At 44.8% G+C, this 26168-nt stretch overlaps 1 protein-coding gene and 1 long non-coding RNA gene across 2 annotated transcripts; one reads left to right on the top strand and one right to left on the bottom strand.

The window, feature by feature from the left end:
- Nucleotides 1-9646: 9646 nt before the first annotated feature.
- On the top strand, nucleotides 9647-14923 carry Gjb2 (gap junction protein beta 2). Its single transcript, XM_074043668.1, has 2 exons — nucleotides 9647-9806; nucleotides 12770-14923. The coding sequence occupies exon 2, from the start codon at nucleotides 12792-12794 to the stop codon at nucleotides 13470-13472; it is 681 nt and encodes a 226-aa protein (XP_073899769.1). The 5' UTR covers nucleotides 9647-9806; nucleotides 12770-12791; the 3' UTR covers nucleotides 13473-14923.
- Nucleotides 14924-16220: 1297 nt separating this feature from the next.
- LOC141411497 (uncharacterized) lies at nucleotides 16221-25347 on the bottom strand. The gene is made up of 3 exons (XR_012436288.1): nucleotides 25090-25347; nucleotides 21163-21270; nucleotides 16221-16313 (listed from the first exon to the last, which is right to left on the bottom strand). It is a non-coding gene; the product is annotated as an uncharacterized lncRNA (long non-coding RNA).
- Between the last annotated feature and the right edge of the window lie 821 nt (nucleotides 25348-26168).

Below are 26168 nucleotides of genomic sequence, written 5' to 3'. Positions count from 1 at the left end.
CATCCCCAAATTTTTTGTTAGTATTTTTATTCTTATTCATTTAAAATATTTTAATTTGAATGCCATGCCTGTAATCCCAGCTACTCAGGAGGCTGAGACAGGAGGATCCCAAAATTGAGGCCAGCCTAGACAACACAGCAAGACCTTGTCACAAAATAAAATAAGAGATTTTAAATTTGTCTTATGATTCTTTCCTTTTTTTTTTATTATTTATGTGTGCATACAATGCTTGGGTCATTTCTCCCTCCTGCCCCCACCCCCTCCCTTACCATCCACCCCACCCCATCCCTCTTCCCCCCACCCCCTCGATACCTGGCAGAAACTATTTTGCCCTTATCTCTAATTTTGTTGAAGAGAGAGTGTAAGCAATAATAGGAAGGACCAAAGGTTTTTGCTGGTTGAGATGAGGATAGCTATACAGGGAGTTGACTCACATTGATTTCCTGTGCATGGGTGTTACCTTCTCGGTTAATTCTTTTTGATCTAACCTTTTCTCTAGTTCCTGATCCCCTTCTCCTATTGGCCTCAGTTGCTTTTAAGGTATCTGCTTTAGTTTCTCTGCATTGAGGGCAACAAATGCTAGCTAATTTTTTAGGTGTCTTACCTATCCTCATATCTCCCTTGTGTGCTCTTGCTTTATCATGTGCTCAAAGTCCAATCCCCTTGTTGTGTTTGCCCTTGCTCTAATGTCCACATATGAGGGAGAACATACGATTTTTGGTCTTTTGGGCCAGGCTAACCTCACTCAGAATGATGTTCTCCAATTCCATCCATTTACCAGCAAATGATAACATTTCATTCTTCTTCATGGCTGCATAAAATTCCATTGTGTATAGATACCACATTTTCTTAATCCATTCGTTGGTGGTGGGACATCTTGGCTGTTTCCATAACTTGGCTATTGTGAATAGTGCTGCAATAAACATGGGTGTGCAGGTGCCTCTGGAGTAACCTGTGTCACAGTCTTTTGGGTATATCCCCAAGAGTGGTATTGCTGGATCAAATGGTAGATCAATGTCTAGCTTTTTAAGTAGCCTCCAAATTTTTTTCCAGAGTGGTTGTACTAGTCTACATTCCCACCAACAGTGTAAGAGGGTTCCTTTTTCCCTGCATCCTCGCCAACACCTGTTGTTGGTGGTGTTGCTAATGATGGCTATTCTAACAGGGGTGAGGTGGATGATTCTTTCTTTTACCTGTGGGTTACTTGTTATTTAATTTCCAATTTTTTTGGCAATTTCTACATACACGCATATCTAATTCTATAAAACTCCACGTGATTACTACTCTTTGGAATTTAGTGAGGCTCATTTTACAGTTCAGCACATTTTCTTTTCCTCAGCAAACATTTCAGATGCACTTGAAAAGCACATGTATCATGCATGCCATAGCTGGAAACAGAACTCCACAAATGAGAATGAGGTCAAGTTCATGGATAGCGATGTTTAGAAGTGTGTCCTCGCTGACTTTTGTGTTCATGACCGGCCAGTCTCACTCGTTCTGTGAATCTGGACTCACCACTTTTCCCTTTACTGCTTTCGATTTTGCCTCATGTAGTTTAGAGTTCTGCTATTTATGGACACACATTTGGATTGGTGTCTTTTTTTTTTTTTGTCTTTGTGGTACTGGGGTTTGAACTCAGGGCTTCACAGTCTAGGCAGGTGCTCTACCACTTGAGCCACTCAACCAGCCCAAGGTTGACATCTTCTTCTATTTTTTTTTTTTAATTTTCTTTTTTCCCCAGATAACATCAGACAGATGATGGATTGAGGTCTTCTTGATTAAATGACCTTTGGGGTTCTTTTGGCTTTTTGTTTTTATTTTTGTTTTTTGTAGTAATGGGATTTGAACTCAGGGCCTTCCACTTGGTAAGCATGTGCTCTACAAATTGAGCCACATCACCAACTCTCTTTAATTTATTTTTCAGGTAGGGTCTCATGGTTTTGCTCAGGGCTGGCCTCACACTGCAATCCTCAGCCTCCATATATGTAGGGTTACAGACATGAGTCACTACATCCAGTTCATTTGTTGAGATGGAGTCTTGCTAACATTCTGTCCAAGCTGGCCTCTAATCACAACCCTTCTATCCCTGCCTCCTGTGTAGCTGGGTTGCAGGCATGTGCCACCACGCTCAACCCTGAAATGACTCTTTTACCATTTGAAATGACTCTTGAATTCTGTTACTGTTATTTTGAAGCATGTTTTGTATGGTATAGCCACTCTAGCTTCCCTCTGATTTGGGTTTTCCCCCATCTGCTCCTGTCAACCGACCTGTGGGTCTACTTGTATTGACTAATTTTTCTCCCAACTATGGGTCTCATTTTCCTGTTTTTTCACATCATATATTTTTTACTGAATGCTGGATGTTGTATATAAATGAATTCCTGAAAGTGTTTAGCTAGTTTTGTTTTTTTCCCCGTGAATGCAGGGCCTTCTCTCAGGCCCAAGTGACTGGAGTGAGAATCTGATTGTTCAGATTTCAAGAGTCAAGTTGAGTTGGCAGACTGACTCAAGTGGTAGAGTGCCTTCCTAGCAAGTGTGAGACCCTGAGGTCAAATTCCAGCACCACACAAAAAAAGAAACAAGTTGAGTTGAGACTGGATTGAAGTGAAAGTTAAACTGAGTGTGTCTCTGATACCTATGGGAACAAAGACATTTCACTTTGCCTTTTAGCTCACCTCACTACACCTTCCTCTACCTTCACTGTGGAGTGGCTTGTCTCTTTGGTCTTGCCAGTTTTGAGCTAACAGGAGGTTAAGACACAGTTTTCATACCAGTTTAAGTCACCTTGCCCTCAACTCCATCATGGCTCCAAAATTTGAACACTGTGGAATTGTCTGACTCCACTCTCTAGCCTTGTTTCCACTGCCACCTTTGCAGCAAAACTGGGGGAGAGGTGATCGTGGAGACAAACAATTTATTTTTGCATTTATGTGTTAGTCAATTTTCTGCTGCTATGACAAAGTGCCTGAGGTAAACACCTTGAAAGGAAGGAAAGCTGATTTTGGTTTGCAGTCTCAAAGGTGTCAGTCCATGGATGGTGGGTTCAGCCTGAAGTGCAGCTTTCCACACTCCAAGAATCTTTGGAGAGCACCTCACTAGGCCAGAAGAAGATCCAAATTCAGAATTTTCAATACAGTTTCTACTGAATTGCTTACTGCTCACACTGTTAAAGTCAAAAACCCGTAAGCTGAACCTGGAAAGACAGGGACCATCTCCATATAGAAATCCTGGAGAAAAACAGTCAATAAAAGTTGTATATGTTGTTGGTTCACACACACATATGTACACAAATATGTACATATGTATTTTTACAGTGCTGAGGATTGAACCCAGGGACTTGGACGTGCTAGGCAACCACTGTACCACAGAGATACACTCCAGCATCCATTTTAGATAGATAGATAGATAGATATTGATCCATATTTTTTTTAGATTTCTTTTTTTTCCTTTTTTTTTTGTGGGACTGGGATTTGAACTTAGGGCTTCACACTTGCAAGGCAGGTGCTCTACCACTTGAGCCACACCTCCAGTCCATTTGCTCTGGTTATTTTGGAGATGGGGTCTCATAAACTATTTGCTTGGGCTAGCCTGGAACCATGATCCTCCCAGTAGCTATAGGTATGAATCACAGGCACCAGGTTGTTTTTTAGGTTTCTGGGATTTCTTCATAGAAACAAAGCATAGAGTTTTTGTCTAAAAAGCACCACATCCTGAGTTCGAACTCCAGTACCACAAAAAAAAAAAGTTCAGTATATCAAAGTGTGGGTAAATGATTAGCAGAAAACTTTGCGTTGATTAGCTTGTGCCCAGAGATCCCTTTGTGTGTATGTTCTTTTGTGTGTCAGTTACACAATCTAACATAGTCATTCAATTATGCCTATCAACCTAGCATTCTATACTTGATGCCACATAGGAGGTATGAAAAAACAAGTTTCCCGTCTGCTGGCAACTGCCCACTGCCATCTCCTCCCACGAAGCCAGGTCCATGGAAGCTATGACCTAACCAGTGAGGACAGCTCAGTCCGCTCAATTCTTCATCTTCACTGACTCACTTCAACACCAATGCAGGCGTGATGCAAGATCCGGTGTTCATTGTCTTTCTAGTCAATCATCCAAGGCAAGTGTTCAAGGTGCAAGTCTCCATCTGCTTCTTTACACACACAATCCATTAAAATGGCTGAGTCAAGGCCACGGATCGTAGTACGATCACAGCACTATTTAAATCCTGTTTCCAACAAATAACTTTATTTAGTAAAAGACCTCACCATGTGTTGCTTTTGTTTCTGAACTCAGCAAAGGGGAGCCCTGGGGAAACAGTGATGGTAGGCCAGGTGTCCTTTTCCAACCAAAAAATGTCCCTAAGGTAGCCACCCACCAACACACCACCCTGGCATGGGCGCCGGACTCACTTGGCTGTGAGCTCAACACAGCCAAAGTCATAGTTAGGAGGCCGGTGTCACCTGTGACCACAGTAGTGTATGTCTTGTTACCCTGAAATGAAGCAGAACATTGGCTTTCCACTGGTTTTGGTGGTGGTGGTTGGTTGGTTGTGACAGAGCTCTCCAGCAAGAAATGAATTTTACACTGGATGTTAGACACACTTAGGAAAGCACACACTGGACACAAATGTTTCACAAAGCCTCACTTAACCTTGCTAAAAGTGACACATCCTGATATTCTCCTTGCTATTCTGTTTCTTTTCATTTAAAAAAAGGAAAGACATTTATTTCCTAGCTCACGAATCAGGTCAGACCCCCAACAGCACACTAGAAGAAAGAGAACCTGTAAATGAGTGTTTGCCCTGCACAGACCTTCCCGGCAAGTCTTCCCAGCGCCACCTACCGAGCGCTCTGGGTATTGCAAGCGCTCTTTTTTTGTTTGTTTTAAGAATGATAACAAAGCAGAGAACACCTTCTCCTAAAGTAGAAATGACTCTCAAACCGTTTGAGAAGTCTAGATAATACCTAACACATCAGACCAAAGGCCATCACCAGTCCTTGAAAGGAGGCTTTGCAAGTTACTGAACACCTGCCCTCATTGGGACCTTAGGTACAAAACTGACCTTGTAATCTGTGGTTTCCAGAAAATAATAATTTTAAATTCAGGACACTGTAGACTAGCATGTTCCCTAAAGCTGCTGTGACCTATCAAATATAACCAGGGAATCAGTAGTCCCTTGTCAAACATATGACTATAATATTTTTCTAATAGGTCAAATAAGATGAGTATTTTTCTAAGCTTGTTCCAAAAAAAAAACTTTCATAGTAATGTAGAACACATATTTGTGATAACACAAATTAGAATGTAGAAATCTCTCACTTCCTTGTGAATGGCGCAGAGTTTCCATGTTGACAGGTCACTATACCTTATGAAATTTTACTTCTATACTCAATATGTCAATTTTTCATATCATCAAACCTAGGGAGTAGAAGCCAAGCTGTGGATTCATTTCAGACCAAAATATGGTTTTGACACAAATACAGTTGGAAGTTTCTTTCTAATTTCTCCATGGACTGCTTAAATAATCATAAGAGAGCTACATGGATGTATTTGCAAGTAAGAGACTGCCACCATCCAGCAAAGCCAAGGACGCTGGCTTATCTTATCACAGTTTGCACACTGAGGTAAGATTGAAACACATTTCAACAACAATTTCCCCAGAATAATTTATGTATAAAAATTAGAGCAGAATGGGGAAAAATAGAAATGTTTATAACAGTCTGTCCCTACTTAAAAGTTGTACTTTTAAACAAGATGTCTTTGTTTTGAAAGTGAAGAGGACAATTAAATTAGTGAAGTCTGAACTCTTTTGTTTATTTTTACTCTTTGAAGGTAACAGTTGCTCTTCTTCCCCTAAGTGATTCAACATTAACAATTTTCAAAAAATATAACAGGGTGTGATTCAGTCGTGCGGAGAGAAATTGTAGGGAAGCAGTGTACCCTGTAATAATCACCTGCACAGATTAAAGGGAGAACTGGAGAGCCACCCCTGTACCGAGATCCATTATCATACATAAGTCGTTATTAATTATCCAGGTTTGCCAGAGGCTCTTCAGTTTCCAACTGCTATTTTGGGAAGGGCTGACTTTTCTCTTTTTTTGCCACTTATAAATATGATTAATCTTTCAGCAGCAAAATCAAGACAAGAGGGTGTGGCCCCAATAGCTGATGGCTCTTGAAGAGACATTTAATGGACCCACCTTGCCCTAAAACTGCCAAGTGGTAGGGCTCCACACTCTCACAAGTCTCTTCCTGTCTTACATTTTCTGCCATCATCTACCTGTGATCTGTGAGTCAGAAATGTAACTGCAAGATTTTAAATGTGCATCCTTCCTGGGGGGAATTTCAGAGGCTAACCCAGCAGGCACCTGGCAAGCAATCATTCATGCAAATGTCAAGAAATAAGATTCATCTTGCACTGGTCTCTTGCACAATAGTCGGTTCTTTCTTTTGGGTTTAGGTATAAAACAACTGTCAAATTTAAAATACCAAACAGCTTCCAACATTAGCATTTTCACCTTCTAACCTTCCGAGTGCACCACTTTCAACATCTGAGTAAAAGTTCAGGTCAATTGATATCACCTGGGATTTACCTCTTTGGCGCTAACCATATATGTAAAAGTAGCATTCTCTTGGCTTTCTGACACTTCAATGTGACACGGTGTGGTTGTCACAGATCCTCACTGATTAATCATCAATAGTTGTTACTCCAAGGGTCCCTGCTCTTCTCTGGCCATCGCTTGTCCTGTTAGCTTCATTCACTGCCAACCTGGAAGACATCGGTTTTTTGTTTCTGTTTTTGTTTTTGCTTTCTTTTTTTTTTAATTAAAGCTGAGTCAAAAGCTATTCTCTATTTGGTTAGTCCCTATGGGTTAATCAGACAAAGGTGAGCCTACCAATAGTATGCATGTCTGTGGTGCTGGGAGGCAGTGGTGAAGAAGGCAGACTGGGGCAGAATGCCTCTGTAGCCAGTGTGTTAAAAAATGAAATCAGGGTGAGAAAATTGTGGTTTATTTCCAGTGCCTACATTTACCAAACTAATGCTTTCATTAGTGTTGATTACAAAGTGATTTTTTTAAAGGCAGGATTTATTTTTTTTAAAGATACTAATTTGTGGTAATGTTGTGATTGGGTATATGCCTAAACTCATTGGGAGATAATTTCAAATAACCCAACTTTTCCCTACTCTTTTCTGACCTCACTTTCCTCCCCTATTCTCGAGAACACAAAAAGTAAATACATAATTTTCTGCCCTAGAGAAGCCCCTAGTCTAGCTGGGAGAAAACACTGGGAAGAACAACAGAAATCATACAAAACAGAAGAAAATCAAGTGCTGAACTGTAAGTGAAGACTGAAGAGCTGTAGGAGTTCTAACTACAAATCCTAAAATCTATCAAATGGCAAAGGGCTGGGGTGAGGCTCCAGTGATAGAGCAGGGACTGAGCATAAACCCCAGTCCTGTTTTCCTCCTTTCCCACCAAAAGAGTGGCTGTGATAATTAGCCAACAACAGTCACGAGGCAAGTCTGTAGCACCAAGTCAGGGAACACAAGGAAAAGGAAGTTGAACCTATAACCATAATATGGGCACTAAAATCTCAGGTGAATTTTTTTCAGTGGGGGAAAGTGAGTCAATTTTCATCTTTGGGAGGGCTTGAACACAGGATTTATATTTGCTAGGCGGATATTCTACCACTTGAGGCATTCTGCCAGCCTTTTTTGTGTTGGGTATTTTCAAAATAGAGTCTCACTAAGTATTTGCCTGGACTGATTTCGAACTGAGATCCTCCGGATCTCTGCCTCCTGAATAGCTAGGATTACAGAAATGAGTCACCTCCACCTCACCAATCTTCCATCTTTGGCAGGCAGCTTCTCACAATGGTTCTAGAACCTTCCTTCATGTTAACCCAACCGGAACTCCAGCACTGCCTCTGAGAAACTTTAGGAAGAGTTCCCTGGTCAGCTGTCCCACCCCACTTGTCACTTCAACCTAAGGTGTTCCTAAGCCCAGGAAGTTTCTTCCACCCCAGCCAGCTTTACAACCTAATTTCTCACAAGCTGATTCAGCACTTCTCTTCCCCAAAGAACCAACGGGTGGCAGTTGTGGGGCCTTGCCCCTTCAGGAGCAGACACTCCCTCTCAGCCTAGTACTTGGAGTCAGAGGTGGGTAGTAACCTCTGTTCAAAGCTCACACTGGCCGGTGCAAGAAGTTGGCCCTTGGCAATGGGCACCACCTTTGCAAGAAAAGTCAATGTCTTCACTCAATGGTGGCAATCATGGGAAAGCCAGTTCTGAGCATAGACGAGCCTTGTCAGGATGAATCACCATCTTCTCTGCTCGGAAAACCCAAGTGAGAAAACCCGGCACCAGGACACACACCCTCACGTCTGTGCTGCAGGACAGGTGAAGCAGGTGCCTGGGTAGGATGAGGCCAGCCTCACCATTTTGGACACGATGTCTCCAAACGCGGCCTGCTCTTGCCATTTTAATTTCTCATCCAATTGCCTGAGAACCCCCACTTCCTTCCACTTGCACCTCAAAAATATCAAAATACCCAGCCCGGTGGGAACCTGAGACTCAGATCAGATATCAAGCTCAGTGGAGAAAGAACTGCTAGTGTGCCCTCTTTGGTGCGCACACAGAGAGAGAGGGGGGTGACAGGCGTCTTGTGTTGTCTTTTCTTTCTGAATAATCTGGGCACCCTCTCCCCAAAAGAGTAACTTTGCAGTTTCCCAGATGTGAACGCTGGCAGGGCCAAGGCCCAGCAGCCCGCGCAGATGGCAGGACCGCCATGTCCAAGGCAGGCGGAGACGTCAAGGCCAGTCATGGCAAAAGCAAGACTTGTGACCTCCAAGCGCCCCCCCAGTCTTAGCCCTGACACACTTTAAATCAGAAATTCACAGAAACAGACAAAACACTTGTAGCGTCTCCTCCTTGCTGAACACAAATTCCAGAGGCCCTGCGCCCTACGCTGGAGCCCCTTGCATATCACCGAAACCTACTGGCCTGCACAGGTATATTCACGCTGTGGGAAGGCCTGCTTTTCTAACAACAACAACAACAATAATAATAACAATAATAATTAATGATGACGATAATATAGCAGCCGAGTGCCGGGTGGTGGCTCACGCCTGTAATCCTAACTGCTCAGGAGGCTGAGATCAAGAGAATCAGGGTTCGAAGCCAGCCGGGGCAAATAGTTCACGAGCCCCTATCTCAAAAAACCCTTCACAAACGCTCCACAAAGGGCTGGGGGAGTGGCTCAAGGTGTAGGCCATGAGTTCAAATTCCAGTACTGCTAAACAAGTAAACAAATAAATAAATTACTAAAGCAATGCTTTACAGGCCATGGCACTCCTGAGCTAATTGGAGTGGAAATAACTAACCGCCCTTGACCTTCACCCACTCCCCAGACGCGCGGAACAGGGCAGGGGTGTCCGTCCTCGGAGTACGGACTCCATCTCTGCTGGCTCCGGGGTCGGAGCCATGGGGCGCGGGACTTGGAGTCTGGGGTGCGGGGTCCCGGCCATGGAGCACCGGGCCGGGGCGCTTTGCGGGCCGGGGAGGCCAGGCACGCCCCGCCGGCGGCGCTGGGGGCGGCGGGGCACCGAGGAGCCGCCCCTCGGCCACTTTCTCAAGCGCTCGGGGGAAGAGGCGTGGTGTGCGGCGGGGTTAAAAGGCGCAGCTGCCCGGCACAGGTGTGGAAGACCAGCAGCGCCCGGCGCGCTCCGCTGTCCCGGACTCGGAGCCGGTCCTGCCCGCGTCCTCTCGCCAAGACCCGCGCCAGCCGCGCGCTCCCTCCACGCAGGTGAGCCGGCGCCCGAGTAGCGGCCAGGGCTGGGGCACCCGGGGACAGCATGTGGCCGCGGCGGCCCCGGGGGACCCGAGGCACGACAAGGCCGGATCTGAACGCAGCGAGGCCCCGCGGCCCTGGGGCGAGGGACAGGTGGCAAGAGGGTGGGAGAGTGGGGACAGTGTCTGGGATCGAGCCGGGCGACTTGGCAGCAGCGCTGGGGAGGGGATGCGGTGGCACAAGCCCCAGCTGAAAATGGGGTTCGGGGCGCCGCGCGCGGTGCAGGACAGTGTAAGGAAGGAGGACCCGGCCGGCCCGGCGCGGTGGCGCGGCTGTCGCCGATAGTCCTCCGAGACAGTTCTCCCACAGCCGCCCGGCTGCTTTATCTGCCGCCATCAAAAGTTTTAAATTAACCCCGAAAGCTTGAAAAGAAAGCGCGGTTTGGTTTGCTAAACCGGAGTCTCCACGGGAAGAACTGACCTTTACCTCCTGGCGCTGCCTTGGCAAAGAAAGCGCGGGGATGAAGTCGGGCGACAGCCCAGACTCCTCCGAACGCAGCTCCTGGGGCCACGGCCCCGACCTGGGCCAAGGTTTGGGGCGCTTTGCTTTTTCTTGAAAGTTTTGAGAGAATTCGCTTCCAGGCGCGACTCCAGCTGGAAGGACACCTGTGCACAGGTGAAGTGGCCTTAGGACTCTTGCGTCAGCCCCTTGGTGCCCCGTACTGGAGCTGGGCTGAAGGTGCAAACCTTCCAGCTTCCTAAGAGTGCACTCTAGGACCTGGGGCTAGAATCTACCTGGGACTGCTTTGATATGCTTGGGACAGCTGTGTCCCCACTTAGCCTCCTAGTTTTGATAGTATGGATCTAAGTCAGTCACAATTACAGGCACTTGCTGGCGGAGTGGCTCAAGTGGTAGAGCGCCTGCCTAGCAAGCATGAGGCCCTAAGTTCAAACCCCAGTACTGCCAGAAAAAAGAAAAAAGCATACAATTACAGGCACTTCTGAGAAGGATGGGCACTCCTGCAGGTGGCTCACAGGTGGTTAAGGGTTGGGAAGGTAAAAAAAATCCCCTTCTCCTTTTCTGGAGTGGGGTGATTCAGCAGTGCCTTCTCTAAAGAACTGACCCAGCTCCTCTGCTGGAACTGGCTGTGCTCCAAGCCATTGCAACTGGCCCTAGCCAGGTAGAAAGCTGCATGTGACATCCCAGGGTCAGGAAGCCAGGAGAGCAGTTCCAAGACCAGAGCTGAACATTGAGAACAATTTTGCCTTGCTTCCTTAGTCCATCTTAGCCTACCCTATTACCCCTCTTCTAAGACTGACCTTTAAAACAGGTAGCTGCAAACAAGACTCCATGGTATACACTTGTAGCCCCAGCTACCCTGGAGGCTGAGGGAGGAGGATCCTTCGAACCCAGGAATTTAAAGGCAGTCCATACAACATAGCCAGACTCTGGCTCAAAAATCAATAAATATATAAAAACTAAAAGTAAAATTTTAGAAACAGCGATATAGGGTATACATGAAACTTTTTCTCAAATGATAGGAATTGGACTAGTCTGTGTTTGATGCTAGAGAGAAGAGCAGAGGCATAAGGCCCACCTTCTCCCCCCTTCATATTTTTGACTAGATGAGTGGATGTCTATTTCTGTGAATGTCCTGTATTCTACTTATAAGCACCTGTGAAGAAATGGAAGGTCAGATTCTGTGGGATGGTTTTTTTTTTCATTTTTCTTTTATTATTCATATGTGCATACAAGGCTTGGTTCATTTCTCCCCCCTGCCCCCACCCCCTCCCTTACCACCCACTCCACCCCCTCCCTCTCCCCCCCCCAATACCCAGCAGAAACTATTTTGCCCTTATTTCTAATTTTGTTGTAGAGAGAGTATAAGCAATAATAGGAAGGAACAAGGGTTTTTGCTAGTTGAGATAAGGATAGCTATACAGGGCATTGACTCACATTGATTTCCTGTGCATGTGTGTTACCTTCTAGGTTAATTCTTTTTGATCTAACCTTTTCTCTAGTTCCTGGTCCCCTTCTCCTATTGGCCTCAGTTGCTTTTAAGGTATCTGCTTTAGTTTCTCTGTGTTAAGGGCAACAAATGCTAGCTAGTTTTTTAGGTGTCTTACCTATCCTCACCCCTCCCTTGTGTGCTCTCGCTTTTATCATGTGCTCATAGTCCAATCCCCTTGTTGTGTTTGCCCTTGATCTAATGTGCACATATGAGGGAGAACATAAGTGTGGGATGGTTTTGTTAAAATCTGAGTGCTATTGCTTTCAGAGGCTTTGCTGTTGGGGACAGGACCAAATTGAGCTGTGGGACCTTTTTCAGGACAACAAGGTCCCCTAAGAGCCTCCCGCGACAGTCTGGGTTTAAGTGGGTCAGGGCTGAACCTGCTAAACCACTGTTTTTTCCAACACTGTTTCTGTTTTTCAAGCAGAGTAAGGCTAAGGGAAGCTCTAACTTCCCTGCCCATGACTCTGCTGCCCCCCTTGACCAAGGCGGCATGGAGCTGGTTTGGCCAGACTTGGGGTTCAGCAACAGCAATTGTGGGTAATGAGAGACACTCATCCCGAGCCTGCTCAGGAGTCCAGTGGCAAACAGGATGCAACTTGCCTAAAATGAGGGGAGCAGGATGCATTTAAGCAAGAGAGGAGGATTCATTACTGCTTGGAAAGGGTGGAAAGCAGGTGACTCATCAGGGCTGTGGAGAGGGCAGGGTCTTGTTTAGGAGAGGGCTTGATTGTGACAGACAGGGTGCAGCTATGAATCAGTGAGGACAATTCCTACCTGGGATGAAACAGAAGGCCACCAGCTCATGGGGCATCATCCAGGGGCTTCTTTCTGTACAACCTCTTCTAATAAGGACCGTTTTGCTTACCCAGCAAGTCCTGATCCTGACCTGCCATACCACAGTAGTCCATCACCTGGGTTCTGTCCAGTCTAGTGAGTCCTATGCTGGGTTCTTTGTCTTTTCCAGTGCCAACCACACAGAGGACAGGATGGATTGGGGCACGCTGCAGAGTATTCTTGGAGGTGTCAACAAGCACTCCACCAGTATTGGGAAAATCTGGCTCACAGTCCTCTTCATTTTTCGAATCATGATCCTCGTGGTGGCCGCAAAGGAGGTGTGGGGAGATGAGCAAGCTGATTTTGTCTGCAACACCCTCCAGCCTGGCTGCAAGAACGTGTGCTATGACCACTACTTCCCCATCTCCCACATCCGCCTCTGGGCCCTGCAGCTGATCTTCGTGTCCACCCCGGCGCTGCTGGTGGCCATGCACGTGGCCTACCGGAAACACGAGAAGAAAAGAAAGTTCATTAAGGGAGAGATAAAGAATGAATTTAAGGACATCGAAGAAATCAGGACCCAGAAAGTTCGTATCGAGGGCTCGCTGTGGTGGACGTACACCAGCAGCATCTTCTTCCGGGTCATCTTCGAGGCTGCCTTCATGTATGTCTTTTACATCATGTACAATGGCTTCTTCATGCAGCGTCTGGTGAAATGTAATGCCTGGCCTTGTCCCAATACCGTGGACTGCTTTATTTCCAGACCCACAGAAAAGACTGTCTTTACTGTATTCATGATTGCGGTGTCTGGGATTTGCATCCTGCTAAATATCACAGAATTGTGTTATTTGTTCATTCGCTATTGCTCAGGAAAGTCAAAAAAACCAGTTTAATCTTTTGCTCAGCTGTCAGATAAAAGATTGCATGACAGGATGAGGCAATGTGTGCTAAGCTGTCAAAGCTCAGCCACCAGCATTTCCCAAGACAAAGATTCCCATCTTAAATGCAACCTTTTGAAGTCCTGTGGGCCTCACAGGAAACTCAAGATGCCTGGATGGGGCTCCCCTTCCAAAAAACTCCAAAACAAAGGCCTAATTCTATGCCTGTATTAATCTTTACCAAAGTTAGTTCCACTGAGACCCCATAATGCCAGGGGTCATTCCTGTAAGATACTTTCGTGTTCTAAACAAAGGATCTGAGCATTTGTCTCTCTTTCTCTGAGGATAGGAGAGAAAGGCCTAGGTTCTAAAGAAGATACTGAGAAAGTCCAAGGGCCTCTGGGCCGCCCTTTGCCAAGTTTCCCCCCAGTGAAAGGTAAACATAGAGAATCGTGGTTCTTTTATTTGCTTTGGAAGTTTTCATCAGTAACAATGGACACAGTTACCTAATGCTTCGAGCTGTGTTGTACTTTTTTTTAAATGAACACTTAAAAATAAGATAGGTTCTTTTGATCACAATATATTCTGGAAACCATTATCTACTCTTCCTATTTCAGAGCTAAGCTCAGATTGTGATATATAAATGGTATGCAATTAGATCCTATAACTTAGTTTAAAATTGGTCATAATTTGCAGTGTGACCAAGAGGCTCCCCACTGCATTAATTGTGGTGTGTCATACACAACCATGTTGGCAGTCTCTCTCTGATGAGACAAACTAGAAATTCTTCATGATGGCTTATGATAGCAAACGGCCTCACTTCAAAAAGTGAGATGTACTTTACAAAATGTATAGATCTTTTTTGGATGGACCACCAACTGCTACCTGCAACCAGGCAAAGTCACACCCGTGTGACTGTAGTGTGTGGTGGTCAGCATCAGAAGGAACACTGACTTAAAGAGGATGCTTGACAATTTTATTGCCATGGTACAATTTAGTGGTGCAGAACAAGGTGGGGCGGGGGCAGGGGATTTACTGTTTTCAAAGAATTAATGGAAAGACTAGACTCTCAATTCTGTTGATTAAAAGAGTTTTTTCTACTCAGAAAGTTCGTTTGCTTTCCTGTTCAGTGTGCAATTTTTAAACTGGAAATAGAACTATAGACATTTGAAAAAAACAGAAGCTAGGCTTTCGATGAATATGTAGCAGCTCTAGGGCAAGTTGAAGCCCCTATTACCACTGTGCTTGAGGTAGCTTACAAAAAGTAGCACTCCACATACTTCAGTGAAGGCAAACGTTTTCCTACTGACAACTATCGCATTGTTCTGCCATTGTGTAATGATAAATGATAGCTTCAATTATGCTTTTCACTAAAATAATTTTGTAAAATCTCAAATATTAAAATACAATTCATTCACATAGTAATAATTCTTTAAAATCAAATATAGTTTTGTAAAGTACCAAAATTAATTTCCTCTTTTTATATGCGCACATTTGTACTTTATATTTTGTACCACCCCATACGTATTTTCACAGGTTATCTGCCCACCATTCTGGAATTCTTCCTGCCCCAGTTACAGAAAAGCCTCTGTGACTAGAAAAATTGATAGGAAAAGGAGGAAAAAGATTCCTTTAGCCCAAACCCATAACATCTCCAAAAGGTTTTGTATCACACCATCCTGAGAGTGGTGCAGGGTATGGATCAGAAATGCAGCTTGCAGAGGTAAAGTGAACCTTAGGGCCCCAGGTGAATCCCATTAACTGACATTGTAGAATGTTCTGGGGCTGGAGGTCAGTGGCAGAGTGCATGGCCCCAGGTTTAATCCCAGCACATCAAAAACAAAATGTTCTTCATATTCAAAAATGAAAATGAAACAGTCTTTCATGCAGAAGACTGGCTGAAACATGACAACAGTTCTACCTGATAGTCTTTCTATGGTATTTCCTTTATATTTATTCCTCTGGTTTTATGAGACTGCTCCGTGTTCCTCAGTGCCCACCTCCATGAGAAATCCACCTGCCAGGTCAGCATGTGGTGTGAGTGACCGCTTAAACTCGGTGTCCCCAAGATGGCCACCAAAGCCTCTGTTCCTTCAAGGTACAAACTTTCCATCACAGGGTGTCAAAGCACTTTACACATCAATAGGATTATTTTATGGAGGACTACACACTTCTGCAATGAACTGAAAAGGATGACACCAGCCCACTTTCATCTAGATAACATGAAGGAAGGGAAAGAGTTGCTGCCTACTTTCCAATGTGCCCTGCTCATCACCTGTTAAAAATAACACAACTTTTTAAATAATTAGGTTCACTCCTACCAACTACGAAGATTATCACTCTCAAGGTATTAATAGTCAGAGCTAAAATAATTACAGACCACTTCATACGACTGATAGGTCTGGCCAAATACCTGAGCTTGAAAGCTGAAAATGAGAATCCTGAATCAGCAGCTGGCTATTTGTACAAGGGAAGAAAAGACCTGTTCAGAGGGCCTCCTGCTGGCAGTGCCCTTGCAGATAGGAGCTCAAAGACATGAGGGAGGTTCTGAACAGAGGGGACAGCCCAACTGCCAATTCTACCTGCACGGCTTTCACTAACAAGCCCCAAAACACAGTGCCAAACAGATGTGTGCCTGTGGAAAGACAGTCATAGCTGGTACAAATGGGTCAGATCCACTGGGAGGACTAACAGTGTTCTTTGGGGACCCTGCTCACTCTCCCAGACCGAGTGATCCAAGTCAAGGTAGAGCACCCTCACTTACCCCAACCTGTGTTTCCTCATCTGAAAATGGGCTTCCTGAGTTCTTCCCAAGCATGAGGTGATCAGGTGAGGTCATTCACAAAAGCTGTCCACCTAGGATAGCACTAAGATATTATCACCCATTTTTCACTCAGTAGATCCCAAGCTGGAAAGATGGATGGCACTTTTAATAGCAATGACTCCTGAAAAGCTCAAATCAACTGGAAGCTTGAGAAAATCCCAAACAAGCAGGACACAGTGGGAGGACAGACTAGCCATATCAGTCAGGGAAGAATGGCTGAGCACAAATACAGCAGCATAAAAAAAAGATGAGGTGACAACTATGTTACTCAAGAAAATCAAGGGCTGTTGTGTAGCTCAGTGGTAGAGCACTTGCCTAATGTGTTCTAGGCCTTGATTCCATCCCCAGAACCACAAAAAAAAATTAAAAATAAATAAAAAGGAAAGAAAACCAACATTGCAACAAAGAAAGTTATAGGTTTGTCTGATCAGGATTTATAGTCTACTTAAACACATATCACCAAATACTTCACAGCTCTTCCCTCCTTTAACTCTCAAAGTAACACTAGAACTAGGCTGAATTTGGGTGTGGTCACACACGCCTGTAATACAGCTTTCAGGAATATCATGTATTCGAGGCCAGCCATGTGCCTCTACCCTTTTTCACTTTTGTTATGCACAGAGAGAGCTAAACCAAGAGAAAAAGAAAAGCAAAAGAAAGAAAGTAGTAGGCTGACAGGCTTATTCCTCTGGAGTGGATTGGGAGGGCATAGCTCAGGGAAACAGGGTAGGTGCCAAGGCCAACAGCAGCTGGCCCTGCCACACAGAGTGTATGTGTGCACTGGGCTCAAGGATCCTCTAGCTTGCTCACTTCATTCCCAAAACTAGAACTGAACCACCAGTCCCCTCCCCACCTTGCCAGACTCTCTGTCCTATTCCTGCATCTCTCCAATGATTCTTCAGCCAGTATTTATTGAGCACCAACTGAGTGCCAGCAATCATTAGACACCAGGGACAGAGCTGTGAACCAAACAAAATCTCAGCCTTTGTAGTGAAGAAGGCAGACTGTCAACAACTCCCACAAGGGAAACGGCAGACACTCTACCGTGTGCTGTGCTGCTGAACCAGGGTGGCCGGTAAGTTGGGTAGATTAAATGTACTTTCAACTGAAGGTGTGCTCAATAAAAAATGGGGTTATAGGATGTGATCCCACCATAAGTGAGCACACATCCACACTTCTGTACACATACACAAGCAAACACAAGTTTTGTATGTATTTCTTGCATTGTGTTTTCTGTGATCGTTTCCTATTTAGCATGATGCTTGGTATGTATAGATATTTGCTCTTCACAATAACAACCTCCCTGTTAAGGGACAGTTGTATTGTTCCCATTTTTTCACAAAGACTTCCTGCCCTTCCATTCCCTAGCCAAACAGAGTTTCCCTCTGCAAACGCATGTTGGACAGATTTTTGTAACCTAGATTCGGGGCTGTCCCTGCTATAGCTCATCTTACTGGTTTTGGCTCTCTTTCTGGTTCAGGCTCATCCTTCTGGTTCATCCAGATCTGTTTGAACCCTGTCTGTACTTTATTAGCCATTTCTTACAACTTGATGGCATCTGTCAGTTTAATGAGCATGATTTCTCTATGGTCACTTAGGCCAATAAAAACATTGGCTATGGAATGTCATCAAAGACTTCCTGCTCACTTTGCCTCAGCTCATTCACCATCAGGATTCAAGTTTGGTCTTTTAAGGACAAATGTGTCTAGCAACAACTAGTTAGTAAATTTCTATCTTTTTTATTTTGCGGAGCTGGGGTTTGAACCCAGGGCAGGTGCTTGCTGGGCAGGTGTTCTATCACTTGAGCTATGCCTCCAGATCTTTTTGCTTTCCTTATTTTTGGGACCTACCCCAGCCTCACTTCTTGCCAGGCCAGCCAAGACTGCATCTTCCTACTGATGCTTCTAGAGTAGCTGAGCTGACAGGCAAGCACTACCACACCTAGCTTAGTGGTTGAGATGGGGATTTGAGAACTTTTTACTACCACCGCCCGCTGCCACCACCACCACCACCACCACCACCCCACCCTGCTGGCCTCAAACCGTGTTCAGCTGATTGTTTTGTTTTGATTTGGGTTTTGTGGGTCTTCAGGAACAATTTCATGAAAGCTAAATCATGACAGGAAAGACCTGAGACTAGTGGTTAGTTTGATCTCTTCAGTTTCTTTAAGAAGCTGACTTGCCAAGGACTTGTTTTTTGCCACTTAATGTTATAACTGGCTAAAGGATTTCTGAGAAGCCTTTTGTCCCTCTGTCCTGTGGCCTGTAAAGCCTCTCTCTGCTGCTATCTGCTGTCTACAAGGAGTAAGTGCAGAGCTGACCCCAGGAGCACAGTCTACATCTTAGGCAATTCTTCCACCTGCACAGCCACACTTAGCCCCCATCAAACCCTCGTGGGCTCCCATTGCTTTGGAGTTTGTATTTCCATTGTTGTTTTGTTAGAGCAACTGTAAAAACTGAAAACACAAGTTCCCACACACATACACTATTTCTGATCACAAACGGTACAACAAGCAAATAAAGTTCAGTTTTAGAAAACTGCCCATGATTACACTTACTGGCTTCCCATAAGACTCTTACTTAGATTTGCCCTCTGGCTTCCCTAACAATTCTGTTGCTTGTATTTTGAAATCTTCCCATAAATGCAATAAGGTCAGATTACTTCTTTCTCAACACTCATCCATGTGAAGAAAAAATGTTAAATCGTTACATACTGTGAATGTGGCAGCTCTCTAAAGAGTCAGGGTTATTTGATTTTAATTCCTTTATTATTATTATTATTATTGTTATTGTTATTGTTATTGGTGCTGAGAATGGAACCGGGGCCTCAAACATCCAAGGCAAGCACACTGACACTGAGGTACGCCCCCAGTCCTCCCTATATTATTAAGGGGAAATTTCAGACTCTTTATAAATTGTGGCATCTGGTTTTCAAAACCTAAAAAAAAAAAATGGGGGAGGGGATTTTGAGTCACAATAATTCAGCATTTTTTTCTACTATTTGTTGTGACTTTTCCAAAAGAAAGAGCAATCTCAATTTGAACAGATTTGTAAAACCACATTCATAGCACTATTCACAATTGCCCAGATGTCCATCAGTGGGGAGAAGGATAAACAAAATGTACTCCACCCATAAAATAGAATATTATTCAGCCTCAAAAAGGAAGGACATTCTAGAACATGCTACATCATAGATGAACCTTGAGGAAATAATGGTAAGTCAAATAGACAAAAGCCACAAAAGGACAAATATCATATGATTCTTCTTATAGTAGTCAAAACTATAGACCCAAGCTGGACACCAGTGGGTCACATCTGTAATCCTAGCTACATGCGAGGCTGAGATACAGAGGATTGCAATTCAAAGCTAGCCCGGGCAGAGTTCACATGATCCCAGAGACTAGTGGAAAAGAGGAGCAGGGAAAACTGTGGAATGGGTACAGTTTCAGTTCAGTTTGTGAAGACAAAAAAGTTCTGCAGACAATGGAATAACAGTGATGGGAACTGCACCGGACAATTACCTTAAAATGGTTACGATGGAAAATGTTATATTTAATATTTATTTCTGAAGATCTCTTTTCTCCACCCAAGGTACAGTGAATGATGTGCATGAGGAGACTCTCTGTGGTATGAGCATGTCAAGATGTAGTCTGAACTCAGACTCACATCAAGTACTGTTAGCAACTCTCTTATTTTATTAGCATGACGATGCACTGAAATAAATTCCAAGGTCAATATAAATTAACCATAAGCATTAAACTAATAGAACAAGTCTGAACACAGAGCTAAGTCTTACCCTACTTCATGAAAAACAACCACACTCAAGTCTGGTCAAGTTATTTAGGGAAGAAGTACCATAAATTACCCGGCCTCAAATTTACAACACGCCACAAGTGACCTTTCCCCTAATCTCAAAAATATTGAGTGCCGCTATACAAGCACGAAACCCTAGGTCCAAATCCTAGTCCCACCAAAAAAAAAATACAAGAAAATAAAATTGGGCTGGTGATAGAGTTCAGTGGCAGAGTGCTTCCTAGCATGCACAAGGACCTAGGTTTGATCCTCAGCACCTCACCAAAATAAATAAATAAATCACACAAAAAAGAATTTTTTCATGAGACTTTTCACCTTCTAGAGTCTCCAAAACACTCCTGGACGTGGAAGTGTGCTCCAGAAAGCAGCCAACTGAGTCTTTATGGGGAACAGAAAGTGGATACCTTTGGTGCTATCGTTCTTTTGTGTGTGTGTGTGTGATTTCCTTGGTTAATTCTGCATTCTGAATAGGAAAGTAAGTACATTTGCAGGTGTATGTTATGGGAAAGCTAAGATGTGTTCCTCTCAGAAGGACAGAATAGAATTGACAAATACCCAGCCATTTCATTCTCTGAGTTCCTTACACTTGTTCAAAATTTTGTGAAATGACTTTGTTTCATTCATCCAGAGAACAAAACAGGAAAACCCAAAGAGTTTATGAGAAAATTCAGTTGAATTCAAGGATGGCCTAATAGAAAAACATCATGATACCATTCTGCACTCATAAACTTAGTCCCACACGGCTCTGAAGGAGTTAGAACCCCTCTAGAACTTAGCCCTGGACTCTGGAAACTCGAGGGAAGTGAGAGCAGGGGAAGCTCACCACTGTCATCCTGAGAACAAGCAGAGTGGAGGGGGAAGAAGCTTGGTCACGCGTTTGAGCTCAGAGCAGGTGGGGAGGCCCATGGCTGGGCGCTGGGGGTGGAGGCCCTGGAGCAGAAAGAGGACAGAGTGTGTTGGCGGACAGTGGGAAGCCCTGGAATGCTTCTGAACAAGAATCACAGTCAGAGCGAGTGCCCTGCCTTTGAGCTAGATCCCCCCCAGGCCTCCACCTGGAAGCCACACTTACCTCTCCATAAAAACCTCGTGGTTCCTATTGCTTTGGAGTTTGTATTTCCAAACAGGCTCCAGATGACTTCAACATCAAGATGGTTGTAGAAGGGCTGATGGGTGTAGGCTGTTGGAAAAGGCAGATGTAGGAATATGTGGCCAAGTTAATTTGGTGACAGAAACGAGAAAGGCATATTTAAATGTTTTAATAATAGTCTTGGGGAACCAGACGTGGTGGTGCACACCTCCCAGGACTCGGGAGGCTGAGGCAGGAGGATCAAGAAGTCCAGGCCAGCCTGGGCTACATAGTGAGACCCTGTTCATAAATAAATAAATAAATAAAACTACAACTCGGCAACAGATTGATTATGGAGCAAAGACAAAAAAGAAGTTTTCCCACCTGAGCAGAAATGAAACAGAAATAAAGAGGCCACAGGGCATCTGTATCATAGGTGGAAGCTGATTTCAGACATGTTGAAAATGAGTCACTGCAAGGTGGGGAAATGAAGCAGGCATTAGAATGTGTGACTGAAAGTCCCCCCAAACAATCAGGGATAAGGTCTGGGGGTGGGGCACAGAGATAGAACACTTCCTAGCAAGCATGAAGCCTGGGGCCTACCTCCAGTACCTCAAAAAAAAAAAAGAAAGAATCATGAGGGCTAGAAACATTCACGTGGGTAGTGCTGTCTAAGACCATGACAGGAGGTAGATTCTGAAGGGAAAGGGAAGTGGGGCAGGTGAGGGAGTTGGCAAAGCTTGGATATGAGGTGTGAGGAGCTGGGGCCTGGAAAGAAGGGGAAAGAGGTAGAAAGACTGTGGGGATACCACAGAAGAGGCTCTGTGACAGGAGGGAGCATAAGGGGGCCTCGCTAGGCTAGCTACAGTGGGTGACAGCAGCTTCATCCTGCAGGGAAGCTCTGGGGATAGCTCAGCCAGGTCTGGACCTTGGGCATGAACCCCACACCTGTGGACCATTAAACGGCAGTGAGGGGAAGAGACCATCATCCCCCAGGCAGGTGCTGCAAGGTAGTCTGGCCTGGATACCGTAGTGGGGCCTGGTATGTCATGGTCAAAGCTCAGACAAAACAGAAATGAAGTCAAGAGTGGGGCAGATGGAGCACCAATAGGCACTGGTTAGGAAGGTAGATGGATGGAAGGTGTGGCCATCACTGAAATGCAAATCTAAGCCACAGAGAGATACAGTTCACCCCTATTGGAATGGCTATCCCCACAAGCATAGCAGGTGCTGAGGAGGATGTGGGGAAAAGGGAGCCCTTGCACACCGTTGGTGGGAACATAAACTAGTATGACCTTAAAAATAGGACTACCATATTACCTGGCAATCCCACTTTGAGTACATATCAAAAGGAAATTGGTATGTTTATTGCAGCGCTATTCACAATGGTCAAATATTCAGTCAACCTGTATTTCCATCAGTGGATAAAGAAAATGTGGTGTTGATATATGTTGGAATAAAGGTACTATTAATTAATTAATTAAAGCTACCCCATTAAATGTGCAATCTTTATGTCTTTATATATCAATTAAAAATGAAGACAATTTTTTTTTAAAGGACGATCCTATTATCTGGGACAATATGGAGGAACCTGGAGGACACCATGCGAAGTGACATAAACTAGACACAAAAGACAAATGCAGAATGATCTCACATACACATGTATGTGCTAAAAGTGGACTCTGTGGAAGCAGAAGGAAAGTTACCAGAGGCTGAGTACAGTGAGGTAGAGAGGGACGGAGAGGTGGGTCAAGGGTGCCACCCTTGGTACATGAGAGAAGAGAAGAAAGTTCTGGTGGCTTGGTAGTACAGGAAGGCAACCACAGCCAACCATTTTGAGGCCATGATGAGCTCAAAGGTACTGCAACTGAAGGCCCTGGTCTCAACCCCCAGCACTAAAATGAAAAAATGTATCTTCCAAACTAGCTAGCAGAGGATTTTGAATGTCGTCACCAGAAAGAAATGTTTGAGGTAATAGAGATGCACCTTGATGTACAAGTGTATGGAGACAACACATGGACCCCACAAAAAGGCACAGTCATTCTAAAAGTGACAGAACTTTTAAAAAGAGAATTTTGGAAGCAAAAAGGAAGAGGTAGGGCCCAAAGCCAGCAGGAGATAGGCTACAGGTGGGAGCTGAGGTCCTGGCAGCAACCAGCAGCGCCTGGCTAGCTGGGCCATTGTGCCACTCTCTGTGCTCACTGTTGCCACAGGCACCCTTGCTGCACAAAGACAGGGCTGTGTTTTGCAGTTTAGGAGGCCCACAGGTGTGGCCTCTCCGATGCCAGGGGACTGAATAGACATTTAGGTGTCCCACCCAGTGATGTCAGGCTCTTCCTTTCCTAGGTAGCAGCTCTTTATCTTTGGTGTGAAGGGCAGGGGACATCTGGTTCTGCTTATCCCAGCCTATGACTCCCTCCACTTCTCCAAAATGGGTCCTGTGCATGTATGAGGGGGGCAGCTCCCTGAGGGGAAGCAGAAAAGTGTGCCAATCAGATGGATGGTCCTGTAGCTCCCAGCTTGTACAGGTGCTTCCCAAGGGACTCAGCAGCATCTCTTCTCTCCGTGAGCCCCTGAGAGGTCGTCCTGGAAGTTCCCAAGGACTGGAAGCAGACCCTGTTGGATCTCTGATCAAACCACACAGAGCTGGGCCCATAGCCCCACCACTTGGGAAGCTGAGGCAAGAGGATGCCAAAAAAAAAAAAAAAAAAAAAAGAGGTTAACAATACCATGAGTTCCACCACCAGCTCAGACAGAGCAGTGTAGAATTGGAGCAGTTGTTTTAGGACAGGGCAACTTGGTCAAGATTCAGAACTACCCAAAGCATAGTGGCTTTGCACACTCAAACTTCTCTGTGTGGCCAAAAACTAGGCTTCATTGTCACCTCTGCCTGGACCAACTTTGTACAACCTGAACTTACCCAGTTGGTAGAGTCAGGGGACAGGGACTTAGGAGTCAGGATGATGGCCAGGCCATGCACACAACACCTGCTTGGGGACCACTTTTGGGACATTAGAAGAGGCCAGCAGCTACAACACAGTTTTGTCTCCTCTCAGTTTTATCTTGGCATGAGTGAGAATCCAGGGCAGGGATGTAGCTGGCTTTTCACTGTAAACTTTCAGGAGTAAATACAGTAAGGTTTGTCACCAGCACTTCCTTTCCACAGAATGCTAAGGAGCCTGGTTCCCTGTGTGACCCTTTCTCAGCTCCCCTTTCCCCCGCTGAAATGCCTCCTCTTTCATGGGTGGGAAACCTGGCTGTTTTGCCAGGTCTCAGGTATGACCAGGCTATTCAAGATTTCTTGAGCTGACTTCACATAGTACAAAGTCCTCACAGCAGAATGAGGTCACCTGAGCAGTGGTTACTTCCCTTTCTTTCACAATCATTAGGATTTTTAATAGGTTCCAAAGCATGTTTTGTCTTAAAAACAAAAACTATGAAAAACACTCAAGCTACTTCTCACAGAAAGAGCCCTTTCCGGTATTTGGAGTGGCTGCGGCCCATGGGTGGCCAACAGTGTGAGGTTTGGCTCTGAGTACTTTTTGAAATTGACAGTATGATCTAATCAGGGGTTGTATTTACAGTCTGGATTGGATAAAAGGATACAGAAGTATTCCAGCAAGCTGTCTTTAACTCGGACAGACAGCCCAGATTGGAAAGATAGATCTCTTTCCGGAAAGCCTGGAGAGATCACCAGCAAGAAGCAATTTGAAGAACTCACCTCCAGCCTCAATAAAAATATTGAATATTTGTAAGCTGCTTAATAATGTTCACCTTCCACCTTTATGGCTGTAATATTTAATTCTCAAGACAACCCTTTGAGTATGATTGTATTATTCCAGTTCCTGGATAAGGAAACTGAGTTCAGAGAAATTCCCTGCTCCAAGGTAATACAACTTATAATAATACAAAAAACTAATATCTGCATACCTTTTGAAGAATTCAGACTCATTTTAAAAGGTACCCACACACCGAAGCGCTGGCAGAGTCACCAGCGCATAGTGCAAGCCTTGGCACATGGCGTAGGCCTCAGTGGATTGCTTTTCCTTCTCTTCCAAAGTAGCTTCACTTCCATAATGCTAGAAAAACAGGAGTGACCTTCCCCATGGCATAGAGTCACAAGCTTCACTTCTGAGAACTAGGGGCTTGTCCACAGCGGGACAAGCCAGACTTTGAAAGTCTTTTGGACTTCCTATAATTCAATTTCTCCAGTTGAAGATGTGCTCAAGAAAGCTTTTATGTAAGTGGGAAATTATTTCAAACTTCCCTAGTATTTCAACAACTGGCACCCAACCTGCTATAAGTGCTTTCAAAATAGCATCGGGGAGGGGGGGTGCATAGGGTGCGGCTCAGTGGTACAGCGCCTGTCTACCATGTGTGAGGCCCTGGATTCCATCCCCAACACTGGAAAACAGTACAATAAAATAAATATCGGGCCAGTGACTTTAACTAAAGCTCCTTGAAGAGGGAAGTATTTTAATTTATTTATTTTTGTGACACTGGGGATTGAACCCAGGGCCTTGTACATGCAAGGTATGTGCTCTACCACTGAGCTATATCCCCAGACCTAGGATTTTTATCTTAATCCTGTGTGTGTGAAGAGGAACATAGTTCAGCAGTCAGACTGAAGTAGCATCAAAACCCCCACCCTGCAGGGTCAAGAGTACGAATGTTTGAATCCTGAAGTACTTAGGCCAAAACAAACAGCAGGAAAATGATCTTATGCTAATCCACATACATTTGCTTCCTCCTCCGCAAAAGTAAGAAGCAGGCAGGGCCTCAGCTCAGGGCTCTGCGGAAGAGACTCAGCCCTGCTTGTTAAGCACCACCTGGCACCAGGCACCCCTAATTTCAGCTCTGAGGCTGTAATGATTCAATATGTGGAAGGGAGGCCGTAATTATTGAAATTGCCAGGATGTGTGGGAGTGTGCATGGCTCGCAAGCCCTCTGACTTCCCTCTGAGTGGGTGCCAGGACCAGGTCAGGACAGGTTTTTTAAAAGGCGTGGGG

This window comes from Castor canadensis, chromosome 10 (assembly GCF_047511655.1).
Source record: "Castor canadensis chromosome 10, mCasCan1.hap1v2, whole genome shotgun sequence".
NCBI classification, from domain to species: domain Eukaryota; kingdom Metazoa; phylum Chordata; class Mammalia; order Rodentia; family Castoridae; genus Castor; species Castor canadensis.
This window is presented reverse-complemented; position numbering and strand designations above follow the sequence as displayed.